At 39.4% G+C, this 12,053-nt stretch overlaps 2 protein-coding genes across 3 annotated transcripts; both read right to left on the bottom strand.

Moving 5' to 3' along the window:
• Positions 1-826: 826 nt before the first annotated feature.
• LOC102708608 (DNA repair RAD52-like protein 2, chloroplastic) lies at positions 827-3,556 on the bottom strand. 2 transcript variants are annotated; one of them, XM_006651963.3, is made up of 4 exons: positions 2,912-3,538; positions 2,546-2,583; positions 1,457-1,545; positions 827-1,293 (listed from the first exon to the last, which is right to left on the bottom strand). In XM_006651963.3, exons 1-4 carry the CDS (start codon positions 3,214-3,216, stop codon positions 1,147-1,149), a joined length of 579 nt encoding a protein of 192 aa, XP_006652026.2. In that variant the 5' UTR covers positions 3,217-3,538; the 3' UTR covers positions 827-1,146. The 2 variants fall into 2 exon arrangements, with proteins under 2 accessions (XP_006652026.2, XP_040377560.1); XM_040521626.1 differs by lacking the exon at positions 827-1,293 and adding an exon at positions 1,661-1,766 and having other exon boundaries at positions 1,458-1,545; positions 2,912-3,556.
• Positions 3,557-4,191: 635 nt separating this feature from the next.
• On the bottom strand, positions 4,192-9,280 carry LOC102715835 (inactive protein FRIGIDA). The gene is given in 6 exon segments (XM_015835806.2): positions 4,192-4,757; positions 4,759-4,812; positions 4,814-4,935; positions 8,087-8,137; positions 8,140-8,262; positions 8,335-9,280. Coding segments are annotated over 6 exon segments (1,281 nt in total). The 5' UTR covers positions 9,179-9,280; the 3' UTR covers positions 4,192-4,670.
• Between the last annotated feature and the right edge of the window lie 2,773 nt (positions 9,281-12,053).

The raw sequence follows: 12,053 nt of genomic DNA, 5'->3' as shown, positions 1-12,053 counted from the left end.
TGTTTCTCGAGATGCCACTATGAGTTCCTACACACTACTCCCTATCTTTAGGGAACGAGATCCTTCTGACTCTAAGTCAGGGGACTTGTGTCACTGACATGTGGATCCATACACGGTGGGACTCACATATCAGCCTCAATATCCTTCTGACTTTAAGTAAAAGGAATATCTTCCTATTTTTAGTTTATCACCCCAACCGCCATCATCGGTGTCTTGTCTCTAGTTTCTCGCTGGCACCCGTCATGTCGCGTGAACAGCGTTCACTGAGCGCTACAGTGTTAGGTGGAGGAAGAAAAGGAGTGTAGGAGAGGGAGGGGTAGGGCTCATGCATGCCAAGGATATCTAGGCTCACTTTGGCGACCAATCTACACTCCCATTTGGTTTTTACTTATACTTTTAAGCCAAAATTTAAATTCTCAACCTTAAATTTAAAGCTAATTTTGAGTTTTTTTATTATAGTATATTTTTCAGCTTTGGCTTTTAGATTTCTATGTACACGTATATAAAAGTTATATTCGTAAATTATTTTTTATTTGTAAATATGTCATTTGACCTTTTTATTTTAAAAACCTAGAAAAATGACACTCCCCTGGGCATTTGGCCAATCATGGCTTAGCCATTTAGATAGAGTTTGTTAGATGTTTTTTTTCCTAAGTTGGTTATATTTTTGCTTGAAGAGTAGAATAGTCACTATGTTGGAGATACTCTGACTTGTATTATGATGAACATTTAGGTGCATAAATTCACTATCAGAGTTTAATCCTAATGTTACAATTACATGAGCATGGAAACATTTTCATTAGGAACTTATTGAGGTTCATTGACTTTATTCTGGCCTCCATCTCTTGCACGGTATTTGTGTACTTGCTCTTTATATGTAATCAGAAAAACAATTGTGGACAGTTTTAATGCCTCATATCTACAGTATCAAAAAAGAAAGAAGAGACAGGCAGAGACTCGTTGACTCATTTCTAGTACAAGAAATGTAGGTTCAGAAAATAAAGAGAAATCCATTATGTATGATTGTTTAACACCTTGGTACTACAGACTGATGGATCACAATTGTTTGCACAACCATTATGAACCCAAATCAGGTGACAGGTGAGAACCCAAGCAGAGCTGATGAAGTGGATGCAGTGCAGTTCTCTACGGAGTATCGTCTTCGTGGTAAAGATACAGACCAAAACCAAACCTTGCGCAGGCCTTGAAGAATGCGGCCTCTTCTGCAGCAGCCACGGGGTCATCAAACCGTGCATCATTCAGCAAAGTTGTTCCAGTTGCCTCCCTGTGAACCTGCATCCATGGAAACATTTAAGGCAGAATTGGTTCGATGGTATCATTTTAGTTTCATAGCACCGAAAGATTCCTGTTCACTTCGATGCTCATTATCTCATCACGACTTTGTTCATCTGATGATTATCCAGTAATATAAGAGAAGGCAACATTTTTAACTTACCTCTCCATCTGTTCCTCGCACTGTGACACGATATATCACTGTCACTTTTCCGTTAGTGTAAATAATGTCGCGGACCTCTCCATACCAACCTGATGTTTCCCCAAAAAAATACGTGATAGTATGAGTAGAAATCCAAGAATGGCGTAAAGAACTAAGTGTTGGCATGGCTAGTGCATTTCAAGTTCATGGTTCAAGGGAGAATACCTTATATGCCACTCGAAATTGGTTTTTTCCTTCCATAACACTAGTTCAAGTTTTTCCACCATTTTGTGCCACTCCCACACTTCACCACCCGTTCGTTGACCGCTAACTTCACAGTAAAAAAACTACCCTTGGAATATACACACACATACATATGAAAATTGAATCTTTTTTGCCACTACCATCACAAATAAATTTTCAACAAATGCATGAAACATGCAGCTTCCCAACAATCTTTTTTAATACAAAGAACATTTTTCACTGGTTCTAACAAAATTTTGTTCACTCTAAAAAGATCTAAAATAAATTAGTTATGAATTTATCAAGTTTACACATTTTTCTATTGAGAGGTCATATTGGTCATTTACGGAAAAAAAGTAACATTTAACTAACAGTCAACAAACAGTATAGTGATGAGAGTGGCACAAAAGGATAAGAAAACTTGAACCAGTGACAAAAGGGAGAAACTAATTTTGAGTGACATATAAGGGAACTGGCCAATTTCGAGTGGCATATATGGAATCCTCAGGCTGGATGGATCAGGCGGGGAAATGTGACTAGCATCCATCGGGAACGATTAAAGGCGTTAAGACTTTTTAGTCGTTAAGTATTTCAGTAGACAAAGGACAGGTGGAGCTTGTAGTTGTAACAATCGTCGGGAAGGCAACGATTATAAGCTGAAATGAGATAAGTCACACCAGCATCCTGGAAGCTGCATGTGCAGGTTCTGTGTACAAAACACACTACTTGTTCAGAGTAGGCACAAAACACACTACTTGTTTAGACTGGCATCGGTTTAGTGATTACAATTGACTACAACAATGTTGAGCATCGTTAGCTCGTGGTCGTGGAGTAGATTCAAGTACTGGGGACACGAGGTATGTTTACCTGGAGCATAAAAGCTTAGCATCCTGTTGACATGGTACCTAGAACAAACCGTGAAATGTCAGCAAGGAACAAAAAACTTCTTTTCCTCCGTGTTTCTTAATTAAGAGAGCAATTTTACCGTCTTTTAGAAAGTACAGGAAGACAACATATTTTTTAGCGGAAAATTTAGTGCCTCAATTTTCAAGGATGGTAAAATCGTCCTAATTAAGAATGTGCTATGAATTCACTGACACTACGGAACATGAGCCTGAACAGGTAGGCGAGTGCTGCTTGTAAATTATTGTAAATGTGTATGGCAAGATCTACACTTGTACGAGTAGATAGCTCGAGCAAAACCAAAGGAGACAAAGGATGGATGGGACGTACCAGGGGATGACTGGATCGGAGCCGGAGGGCGACGCGCGGCGGGAGGAGCGGACGACGGAGTCGGGGACGCGCTTGTTGAGGTCGCGCAGGATCTCCACCAGCGGCCGCGTGATCCCCGACGGCGCCGCGTCCAGCGGCACCACCACGTAGCTGCTGCTGTTGCTGCTTCTGCCTGCCGCGGCCGCGACGGCCACACGGGCACGGCGGCGGGCGCCGGCGCTGCCGTCGACGGGGAGGAGGCAAGCGGCGGAGAGCCGCGCGGTGACTGGGCGCGCGAGCAAGCCAGTGGTTGTGGTGGCCTCCATGCTCGATCGATCGAGCTTGGGAAGCCCAGGCTAGCAAATGTGAAGGACACACAGCTGCTTCACTGTAGGAGTGTAAGCTAGCAAATGGGATTATGGGAAGGACACTATTACTTGGCTGCTTGAAGAGATTTAGATCTTGAGAATTAATTGTTCAAAAGATAGCTTAATACACTCTTGAAAATCAGCTTTTATAGTTTAGTTGTGAAAAGTTAAGTGTTGTTTAGAGAGCTTTTGATAAGTTAAGCTCTCCAGTAAGGACAACGTGGGGGAGTGGATTAACCTCTCCAGTAAGGACAACGTGGGGGGAGTGGATTTTAAACCCTCGAATAGATTTCCTCTTATCTATTACATATTATCTAAATAGTTATAAAAAGATTATAAAAAAATTAATATAAGATATATCACTACTCTCTAGTAAATTATTTTTTTTTAAAGATTGTAGAAGTAATATTTAAACTTACATATTTAAGTAATGATATATTTTATATTAATCTATCTTTATTTTTTTTAATTTTTTTATGATTATTTAGATAATACGCACCTCCCTCGAGGGTTTAGAATACTTTCCCGACGAAGTGGAACTTGCCCTGCAACTATCGGAGTCTCCATACACCGTCAGTTGCATGCATTATGCATAAACGTGTAAACTACTCAAACAAAACTGTGTGAACTAGATTTCCAGACTAATGTGCTGACAGTGAGTGCTGGAAAAATCAAAATACATCAATCCATGAGCTCTTCCATGAACATTCACAGATCATTCTTCCTATACCCTCACGCAAGTTTGCAACAATGTGTGAAACATGCAACATCCATTCTAGGTATCGTGACCATGACATGAAGTTTATGTCATTTCAGCAGCCACATAAATCTATTTTTGCTATTGTTCTGGTGTCAGAGGACTCTTGCTGGTATTTGCATACACCGCAACTGGTCCGACGAATGCAACAAACGGCAGAAGTTAATGTCTATTGGTTAAATATGGTGATGGTTGAAAAACTGCTAGCAGAATGTGGTGCAACATGATAAGAATCCTTAAAGGTGGTGCAAGGTGACCCAAAAGCACAATAAATAGCACACCCAAACGAAAAATGCACTTCACATAAGTGCAATAGATGTTAATGAAAATGATTTGTAATGATGTAAATCCATGCCATATTATAAGTATTATAGTTAGAAGCATAAGCAACGTTGCATTTGCATGACTCGTTGGTATAGGACTAAGTAACTGAGATTTCCAAATAAGGCAAAACTGATGCTAAGGGTGATGCACATTTCCTAGCTTCAGACCCCCAACCCAAAAATGAATCCCATAACAAACATGCAGAAATATGGTGAACATACTATTTTCAGACCTTGCTAGGTTGAACGATACTATTTTCCACAGGGTTCAACTGGACCCCTCGTCATTGTTTGGTGACTTCTCAATTATTTGAACAGATATGCGGCTTGATCTATCCTTCAAGATTATTGTTAGGTACTGCACTAGAAGTAGCTGGACTTTGTGGACACTTAGGCCCTCGAGTGCATTCTACACTACCCCTCCTGTGTTGTCCTCTTATGTTTTGTTTCTGAAATGGCTTGTTGTGGCTTCCCAGAGGCGTTGTTCCAGCACCGCGATCCTATCATCAATACTGAAACTCTCTGGGGCACATTGCTTGTGATCGTCCACATATTTGGATAGTGATCCCAATGCAGCCGACTTCTCTTCATCATTCTCTGTCAGCATGAAAACAGTTACACAACATTAGTATGAGGCCAGCAACACATGCACACGCACACATATACCACATGCACACGCATACACATCCACAGAGACATACTAACTCACTAGTTAATTAAATACAAGTATAGAGCAAATTACACGGTGCACCACATTTAAGGAATTGTGTCGCTCTTATCACAGTTTACTTTATACTAGATGCTGGGGTGCACCATTGCACGCTGCCTAGAGGTTCAGTTAATGAACCAAACTAAAAATGACAAAGTAACCATTGCTATAGAGTAAAGCTTCTTCAGTTTCTTATGGTTTCTGAATGAATACAATATTTCCATGAATAATTTACTCATACAAATCGTTTCATGGCTATACTATAAGCCAGACTTAATAGAAATATGATTATTATGAACATGGGTTACCACCATGACGAGCAGTTGCCATACTACAAAGGGCCATATTTATTAGTGTGTAGGTCAATTCTTAGAAAGACACAAGGCCCATTTTCCCGTGGATACATTCAGATCCCTACACACCACCCTAAGATATTTGTTTAGTAAGCTCAAAGAAGAAATTACTTAATGAGTGGAAAATTCATGTGCAACACATGTGACATACAAACTACAGACATATCTTTTCGCTTATGCTTATACTTATAAGCCAAATTTTGAATTTTAAAACTTAAATTTAGAGTTGATTTTAAGGTTTTTTTAATCATAGTTTATTTTTCATCCTTTGCTTTTAAATCACTGAGAACATGTATATAAAAGTTTTATCCACAAAATATTTTTCAATTGTCAACAAATCGTTTTGCTTACTCTTAATATAAGCTAAAAGATGAGGCTGTATACCTTACGCCTCAGTAACGCACCATACTAAATTTGTGCACAAATGATACCATTGAACCACCTTCCTTCGAAGTCAGTGTGGGTAATATATATATAAGGAACATATGGAGAATCTTGAGGTAATTACGAAACATGGCACACATATAAGATTAACTCTAAAAAAGTATTCCATCATGAATGCTGACTTAACATCAAGGCTAGCACAAACGGAAGGTCAATTGTAACACATTACCACTTTACCAGTGAGGATGAAGTTCTTGTTGAAAGTTGAAGGATATTGCTGCAATTGTCGAGGAACACGAGAGGGCCACAGTAACTCTAGCAGATGCAGAATTTGCGAAGGAGAACAAAACTATTACCCAGTCATAACAATCTAAAGATAAAGCACTAATGCATATGGAAAATGAAATCAGAGATTTACAACTTGATTTGAGATCTAGTTATGGGAATTTGCCAAGAGAAGAGATGGAAGAGCTTCTGTCTACCCTTGCAAGCCTGATGTGACAACTTGATCAGAACTCAGAATGGTCAGTCCCTGCTTTCCTTTGATGAGCAAAATTAGAGTTAAATCATCCGAGGGATCAGGTTTTTGAAATGAAAAATTCAAATAGTTTGATGCAAGATGCTATTACAAAAATTGAACAAATACAGAGGGACCTCAACTGTAAAATTCTGAATCTGGTTCTATTTTTCCAATATTGAAGTTCAATTTAGCAACAGTTATAAAGGACAACTTGATTTAGCAAGTAATGAAATTGATAAACTGTAGGTTATTGACAGAGGCGTTGATGAGTTACTAAGGGTACACATGTGAATTAAAGAAGATTTAGCTGATATAAATGCCACACCTGAAGCAGCTATATTCTTTAGAAATTGACCTTGCTAGGGTTAATCAAGAGAACGAAGGGCTTGGAGAGCTTCTGAAAAGAAACAAAGAGCAATCTGCTCAAGCTGGTACCTAAAAGTCTCAAAATATAGTAGTACCGGTCGATAGAAGCAAGAGAGTATTGAAGTACGAAGATGACATTTTGCAGCTGAAAGTCCTACAAACAAAATTTGAAGAGCAAGCTGATGATTTCATATTACAAACATGGTTCTAAGATCAAGATTGAAGGAATAAGATACTGAAATATCAACATTGCTCCAGGATTCTGGACAAAAATTGTAAATAAAATAACCGAACAAGGATCTTACTCAAAGACTTGTTGAACAAACTCCGAAGGCAGAAGAGTTCAAGAGTTTATCTATCCATATGAGAGAGCTAAAAGAGAAGGCTGAAGCTGGAAGAAAGGAGAAAAAAATATCATTGTTTGCATAAGAATCCCTAAAGAATATACCAAGTAAAATTTACCCCGAGTTACAGTTTGCTACTATGGGTGAATCTGCAACCTCTAGCCTAAACAATATATACCAGTGCCACAAGACTAAAAGTGAAATTTGAGGCTACCAAAGAGTTACTATGGTAAGATTTTGTCCCTACTGGAGAATATCGTTGATTTCTACATTTCCACACCATCAGTTACAGAGTTACTATAGATGAACAAGATTCTGCTGCCCTTAGTGAAGATGATGATGAGTAGGACATGGATGAGGACCCTGTAGCTAGTTCGTTATATCATCTAATGAAAAGTAGATTTCTGATGATGATGGTGATGGCTATGATATGGAGACTGTGACTTGGAGGATAACAAATGACTCAAACAATATTGCTGAGCTGAAAGATATGATAGAAAAGAACTTCCATTGTGAGGGTGACACTGATATTGAAGGCTTGTTCGATGTCACTGCTGACTTAAAAGAGTTTAACATTGGTGAGGCATCAATGTTTGAGCAACAGATGCAAAAGGAGTTGGCTCACAGATTGAAGAAATTTGGTTAGGTGGCATGGTTTTTATTTAGTTTTTGCTACATTATGAACTTCTACTTGCATCTTAGTTTATTTCTTATAGTTTCTAAGGCCATTCTAGGGTGGTGACATTAAGTTATTTCATGTCAGCAAGTCGTATGAATCTAAATGTTGCCATTGTTCTGGTCTTCGCGCTAAAAGGGCCTCTATATTGTATTACGCACATCAACTAGCCTGATGGATGCAATAAAACGGAGAAAGTTGACGTTTATCAGTTAAATGTGTCATTGTATAATTTTTTTTAGTAAAATGTGGTGCAGCTTGATTTGCATCAAGGCAATGCAGTGTTATTTACACTCTATATGGCGGAAAGAATATATCAGGTCAAACATTAAATCGTGCAATCCACGTGTAATCAGTTTTCAACAATGATAGCTTGATGGTATGAAAACGATAAACATACCGATCCTGGTAGGTGGCACTGTCTTTCACTTTCTAGATCCTTGTACATCCAATTCTATCAATGACACAAGTCGCTAACGTTGAAAGCGGGAACGCATCCTGAAGTTCAAATGCGACTATTGTAGCAACAGTTTGGTGATAAATCCCTTTATCCAGCATATCAGCAACAACATCTGCAAGAGAATAGCTGCAGTTAGGTAACAAATTGGTAAAATTAGGCATCGGTCGGTGGTAGTAGCCCTCACCACGCAGCTTATCTACGAAGAGCTTGGAGCATTTGAGCACCTCGGCGCAGGCCAGGCCGCCGCCAGCATGCAACAGCTCGTAGATCTCCTGCGACGGGAACTCCACGGGCACGCCGAAGGCAGCCATGAGGAGAATAAGGCCGCGGGCGTCGTTGGCGGCCGCATCGGCGACCCGACCTTTGGACCGCACAAGACGGCTGCGCCAGGACAACGCCGCCTCGCGGGCCTCCGCCCGCAGCTCGTCGTCGGCAACCTCCCGGCCCGGGCGGAGGGGGCACCCTGCGCGCACGTACGACAGCAGGAGGAGCTCGCACGCGGCCTCGGTGTTCTTGCTCCTGGCCCGGATGTAGAATCGGCCGATGGCCCGGAGCACGAGCTCCGCGGGGTTGGGGGCACGGGGCAGCGCGGCCGGGACCGTGCGGAGCAGCCACGGGAGGTCCCCCAGGCGGGAGATGACGAAGCGGAGGAGCGAACCCGAGCCCATGCGCTCGCAGATTCGCCCCATATGCTCCGCCGACGGGTCGTCGCCGCCGCCGTTCGGCTTGGGTTCCCCAGGCTGGGACGGCCCAGGCGCGGGCACGGGCTCGGCGGCGGGGACAGGGTTGGGGACTGGAGCGGATTCGGGAGACGGTTCGGGCTCGACGACGGGGACGGGGGCAGGGGTGGACAGGGCACACAATTCGTCGGAGATGGCGGTCGCGTGGCGGATGAAGGAGTCCCACTGATTGAAGAACTCGAGGAGCCTGTCGCTGAAGGTGGAGAACCCCGTTACGGCGAGCATCAGGGGGGAGACGGAGACGGAGGGGGCGGCGGCGGCGTTGGCGTTGGGAGGCGGCGGCGCCATGGGAAGGAGAAACGGATGAAGAGAGGGTGGGTTTTAGATGAATCGCCGCAACGGTTTTACTTTGGCGGAGCAGCAAAACGAGCCCGGCTTGGGTTGGGTTGGGACCGGTGCGGCGCGTTGGGCGTGATGGTCACCGGATTTATAACCAGGACAAGATAATTTGGGAGTGACTGTTTCCTCGTAACTTTTTTTTTTCAGATACTAATTAAAAAGTATTAAATATAGACTATTAATAAAACCTATCTTATATTTTGGACTATTTCACGAGAAATTAGTTCATGATTAGCTAATGTAATGATATAGTAAACATTTGCTAATCGTGGATTAATTAGGCTTAAAAAATTTGTCTAATAAAATAGTCTTTATTTATGCAATTAGTTTTATTATCAGTCTATATTTAATACTCCTAATTAACGTTCAAATATCCGATGTGACAAGAAAAAAATCCTAGGTCCAAACAACCACTTTATCATGCCACTGGTACCTGGTTATCTTTTTTTTTTGCATTTATGATAGTTAAAATATAAATCATTAAACCAGCTTTATATAAGTTAAATTATTATAAAGTGAGGTAGTTAATAGATGATAGTGTGCCTAATTAATTTGGAGTAACTGGGTAAGGAGTTTTTAGCCAGTACAATACAATAATCATGACTCTAGATTAGGATTAGGATAAGCTATCAAAATAATCTAATCATTTATTTTAATTTTTTATAATTTAGATTATAATAATCCTAAGCTAAAATAAATAGGTCTGGATTATAATAATTCTAAGCTAAAATAAGCAGGCCCTTCTTTTGTTATTACTCAATTTTTTCGCGTACATTTTCCAAACTTAAGTTTTGTTTTTATTAAAAAAATTATATAAAATTTAATTATCTCATATTTATATTATAGATTTTAAACTTTATAAAATAGTTATCATATAAATCAGACATTTTTTATGTTTTATCTTCGTCTAATAACAAAAATACGAACTGATCTAGCACATATCGTCACATTTGCACAAATGCTTACCATCTGAGATAGGATACAAAATAAGCACATGTGGGTTCACTACTTCGCTATAGTTTATCTGTGAGTGTACCGTTCAGTTATTACGTAAATTTGAGGTATTTCTCCAGTAAATTCGTTTAGTCATGCATATGTTTATCTAAGTGGTATTTTTTAGACGTAATTGTGAAGATTTTAAACTAAATAGCTTTTACGTGTAGAATAAGTTATGTTGCACTCTTAGAAAACATAAATATTTATGGGCGATGATTAAATGGTCATTATACCGCATCTTGACCACGTACGTGTAAAAAAAACTATATTATAGCATCAACAACTCATCTAAATTTGATCATCCATATCTTTATTTGGATGATCGTCTAGAACAGTTTCATCCTTAATATATCTTTGTACTCCAGTAAATCATCCATATATAGCATCCTCTATATCTCTTTGGAGGATAGAGAAAGCATCTAAATATAGAGTTTCTTTCTTCTGATATAGATGATATCTAAAAATAAAGGATGTGATAGATGTTCTGTTGGAGCTCTATTTTTACCCTTCATCATCTATTTTTAAGATAGAGGATGAGATAGAAGAGTTATTGGTGATGCTCTTACATGGGGATGACACAATAAAAAATAAAACTAGTTGTAGTAGGTAAGTCACGTCCTAATATAGGCCATGCCCCTGGATTGGTCCATAGTGCATTGATCCATACATGAAATACTACAACGAAATAAGATGAACTGATATGGAATTTAGCATTCATGCTCCATATGACTTAATATTAAGGCTTGGTCCCAATCTATACCTTATATATAGTTGGCATCCAATTACAGTTATTATAATTTAAAACTCAAATGCAAATATATCACATTATTATCCAAGCAATTATTGTTCTAGAAACAAACATGCTAGAAATTCTGTTGTAGAACTTGAAATATAACGATGTCAAATCATTGTTTTACACTATTTCAACAATATCCATCCATCAGCTCTACATTTGTCTGTAGCCTTTTGTTTTCACCATTCAAAATGTTGGCAACCTACTGAATATTCCGTGTATCCTCAATTTGTGTATACAAATCGTTAGCAATTTCATTGCATCTTTTATCAAGTTTTTTTACACCTGTGAAGTGCTTTGGTATGCACGATGCAACGCATGGGCCACCAACTAACATAAGGTATTGAGATCTACCACACGGTGAGACCTTGTTAGTTCAATGTATCGGGAGCATTTAACTAAGCAAAAAGTGAGAGCAGTTCGATCTTACATCAACACTATATTTGTGTGTATTTGTACTTTTGTCGTCTTAATATCTTAAAATTTATCGCTTAACTACTACATCTTTTTTTCTATATGGCCATCATATTATCATATTGCTATCATCCTTGGATCAAAAATAAATCACAACACAATTTTCTCTTTTGTATGGGTAGGCGTAGCCAATAAAATTCAAGTCAAGATAACACGCCACATCACTATGTCATAACAATCCCATATACAAACCTTATTAAATCTTTTTTCCACATGACAAATTAGATTTTGCTAGGTTTAACATACGGTCTTTCCTCTACATTTTGTCACTCTGACACCTCATATGCCCTTCGAAGGTTAATTTTTTTTAAATACGGTGTTGACGACAATTGTCTTTGGTAGCAACACATGTTATGGAATGATATAGGTGGTGGATGGCTCTTGGACAATGTCAATGTTTTATGAATGCAACAACAACAAACTAAATACACAAATGAAAAATATGAAACCAAATCTATAATTTGTATATCATGAGAGGACTTGTCTCAAGCTTCCCCGGTGCGAAATTTTTTTCTTTAGCTTTTCAAATGATAACTACATGAAAATCTTTGTAAATTTCAT

Source organism: Oryza brachyantha, chromosome 3 (assembly GCF_000231095.2).
Source record: "Oryza brachyantha chromosome 3, ObraRS2, whole genome shotgun sequence".
Lineage (NCBI taxonomy): Eukaryota > Viridiplantae > Streptophyta > Magnoliopsida > Poales > Poaceae > Oryza > Oryza brachyantha.
This window is presented reverse-complemented; position numbering and strand designations above follow the sequence as displayed.

Bases quoted from the DNA above. Each gene is read 5' to 3' on its own strand.
- LOC102708608 (XM_006651963.3), bottom strand. From the start codon at position 3,216: ATGGAGGCCACCACAACCACTGGCTTGCTCGCGCGCCCAGTCACCGCG. The intron at 2,584-2,911 runs GTACGTCCCATC...GGTTTGTTCTAG, and splicing joins TCCGATCCAGTCATCCCCTG to GTACCATGTCAACAGGATGC. The intron at 1,294-1,456 runs GTAAGTTAAAAA...CCATGGATGCAG, and splicing joins TGCGAGGAACAGATGGAGAG to GTTCACAGGGAGGCAACTGG.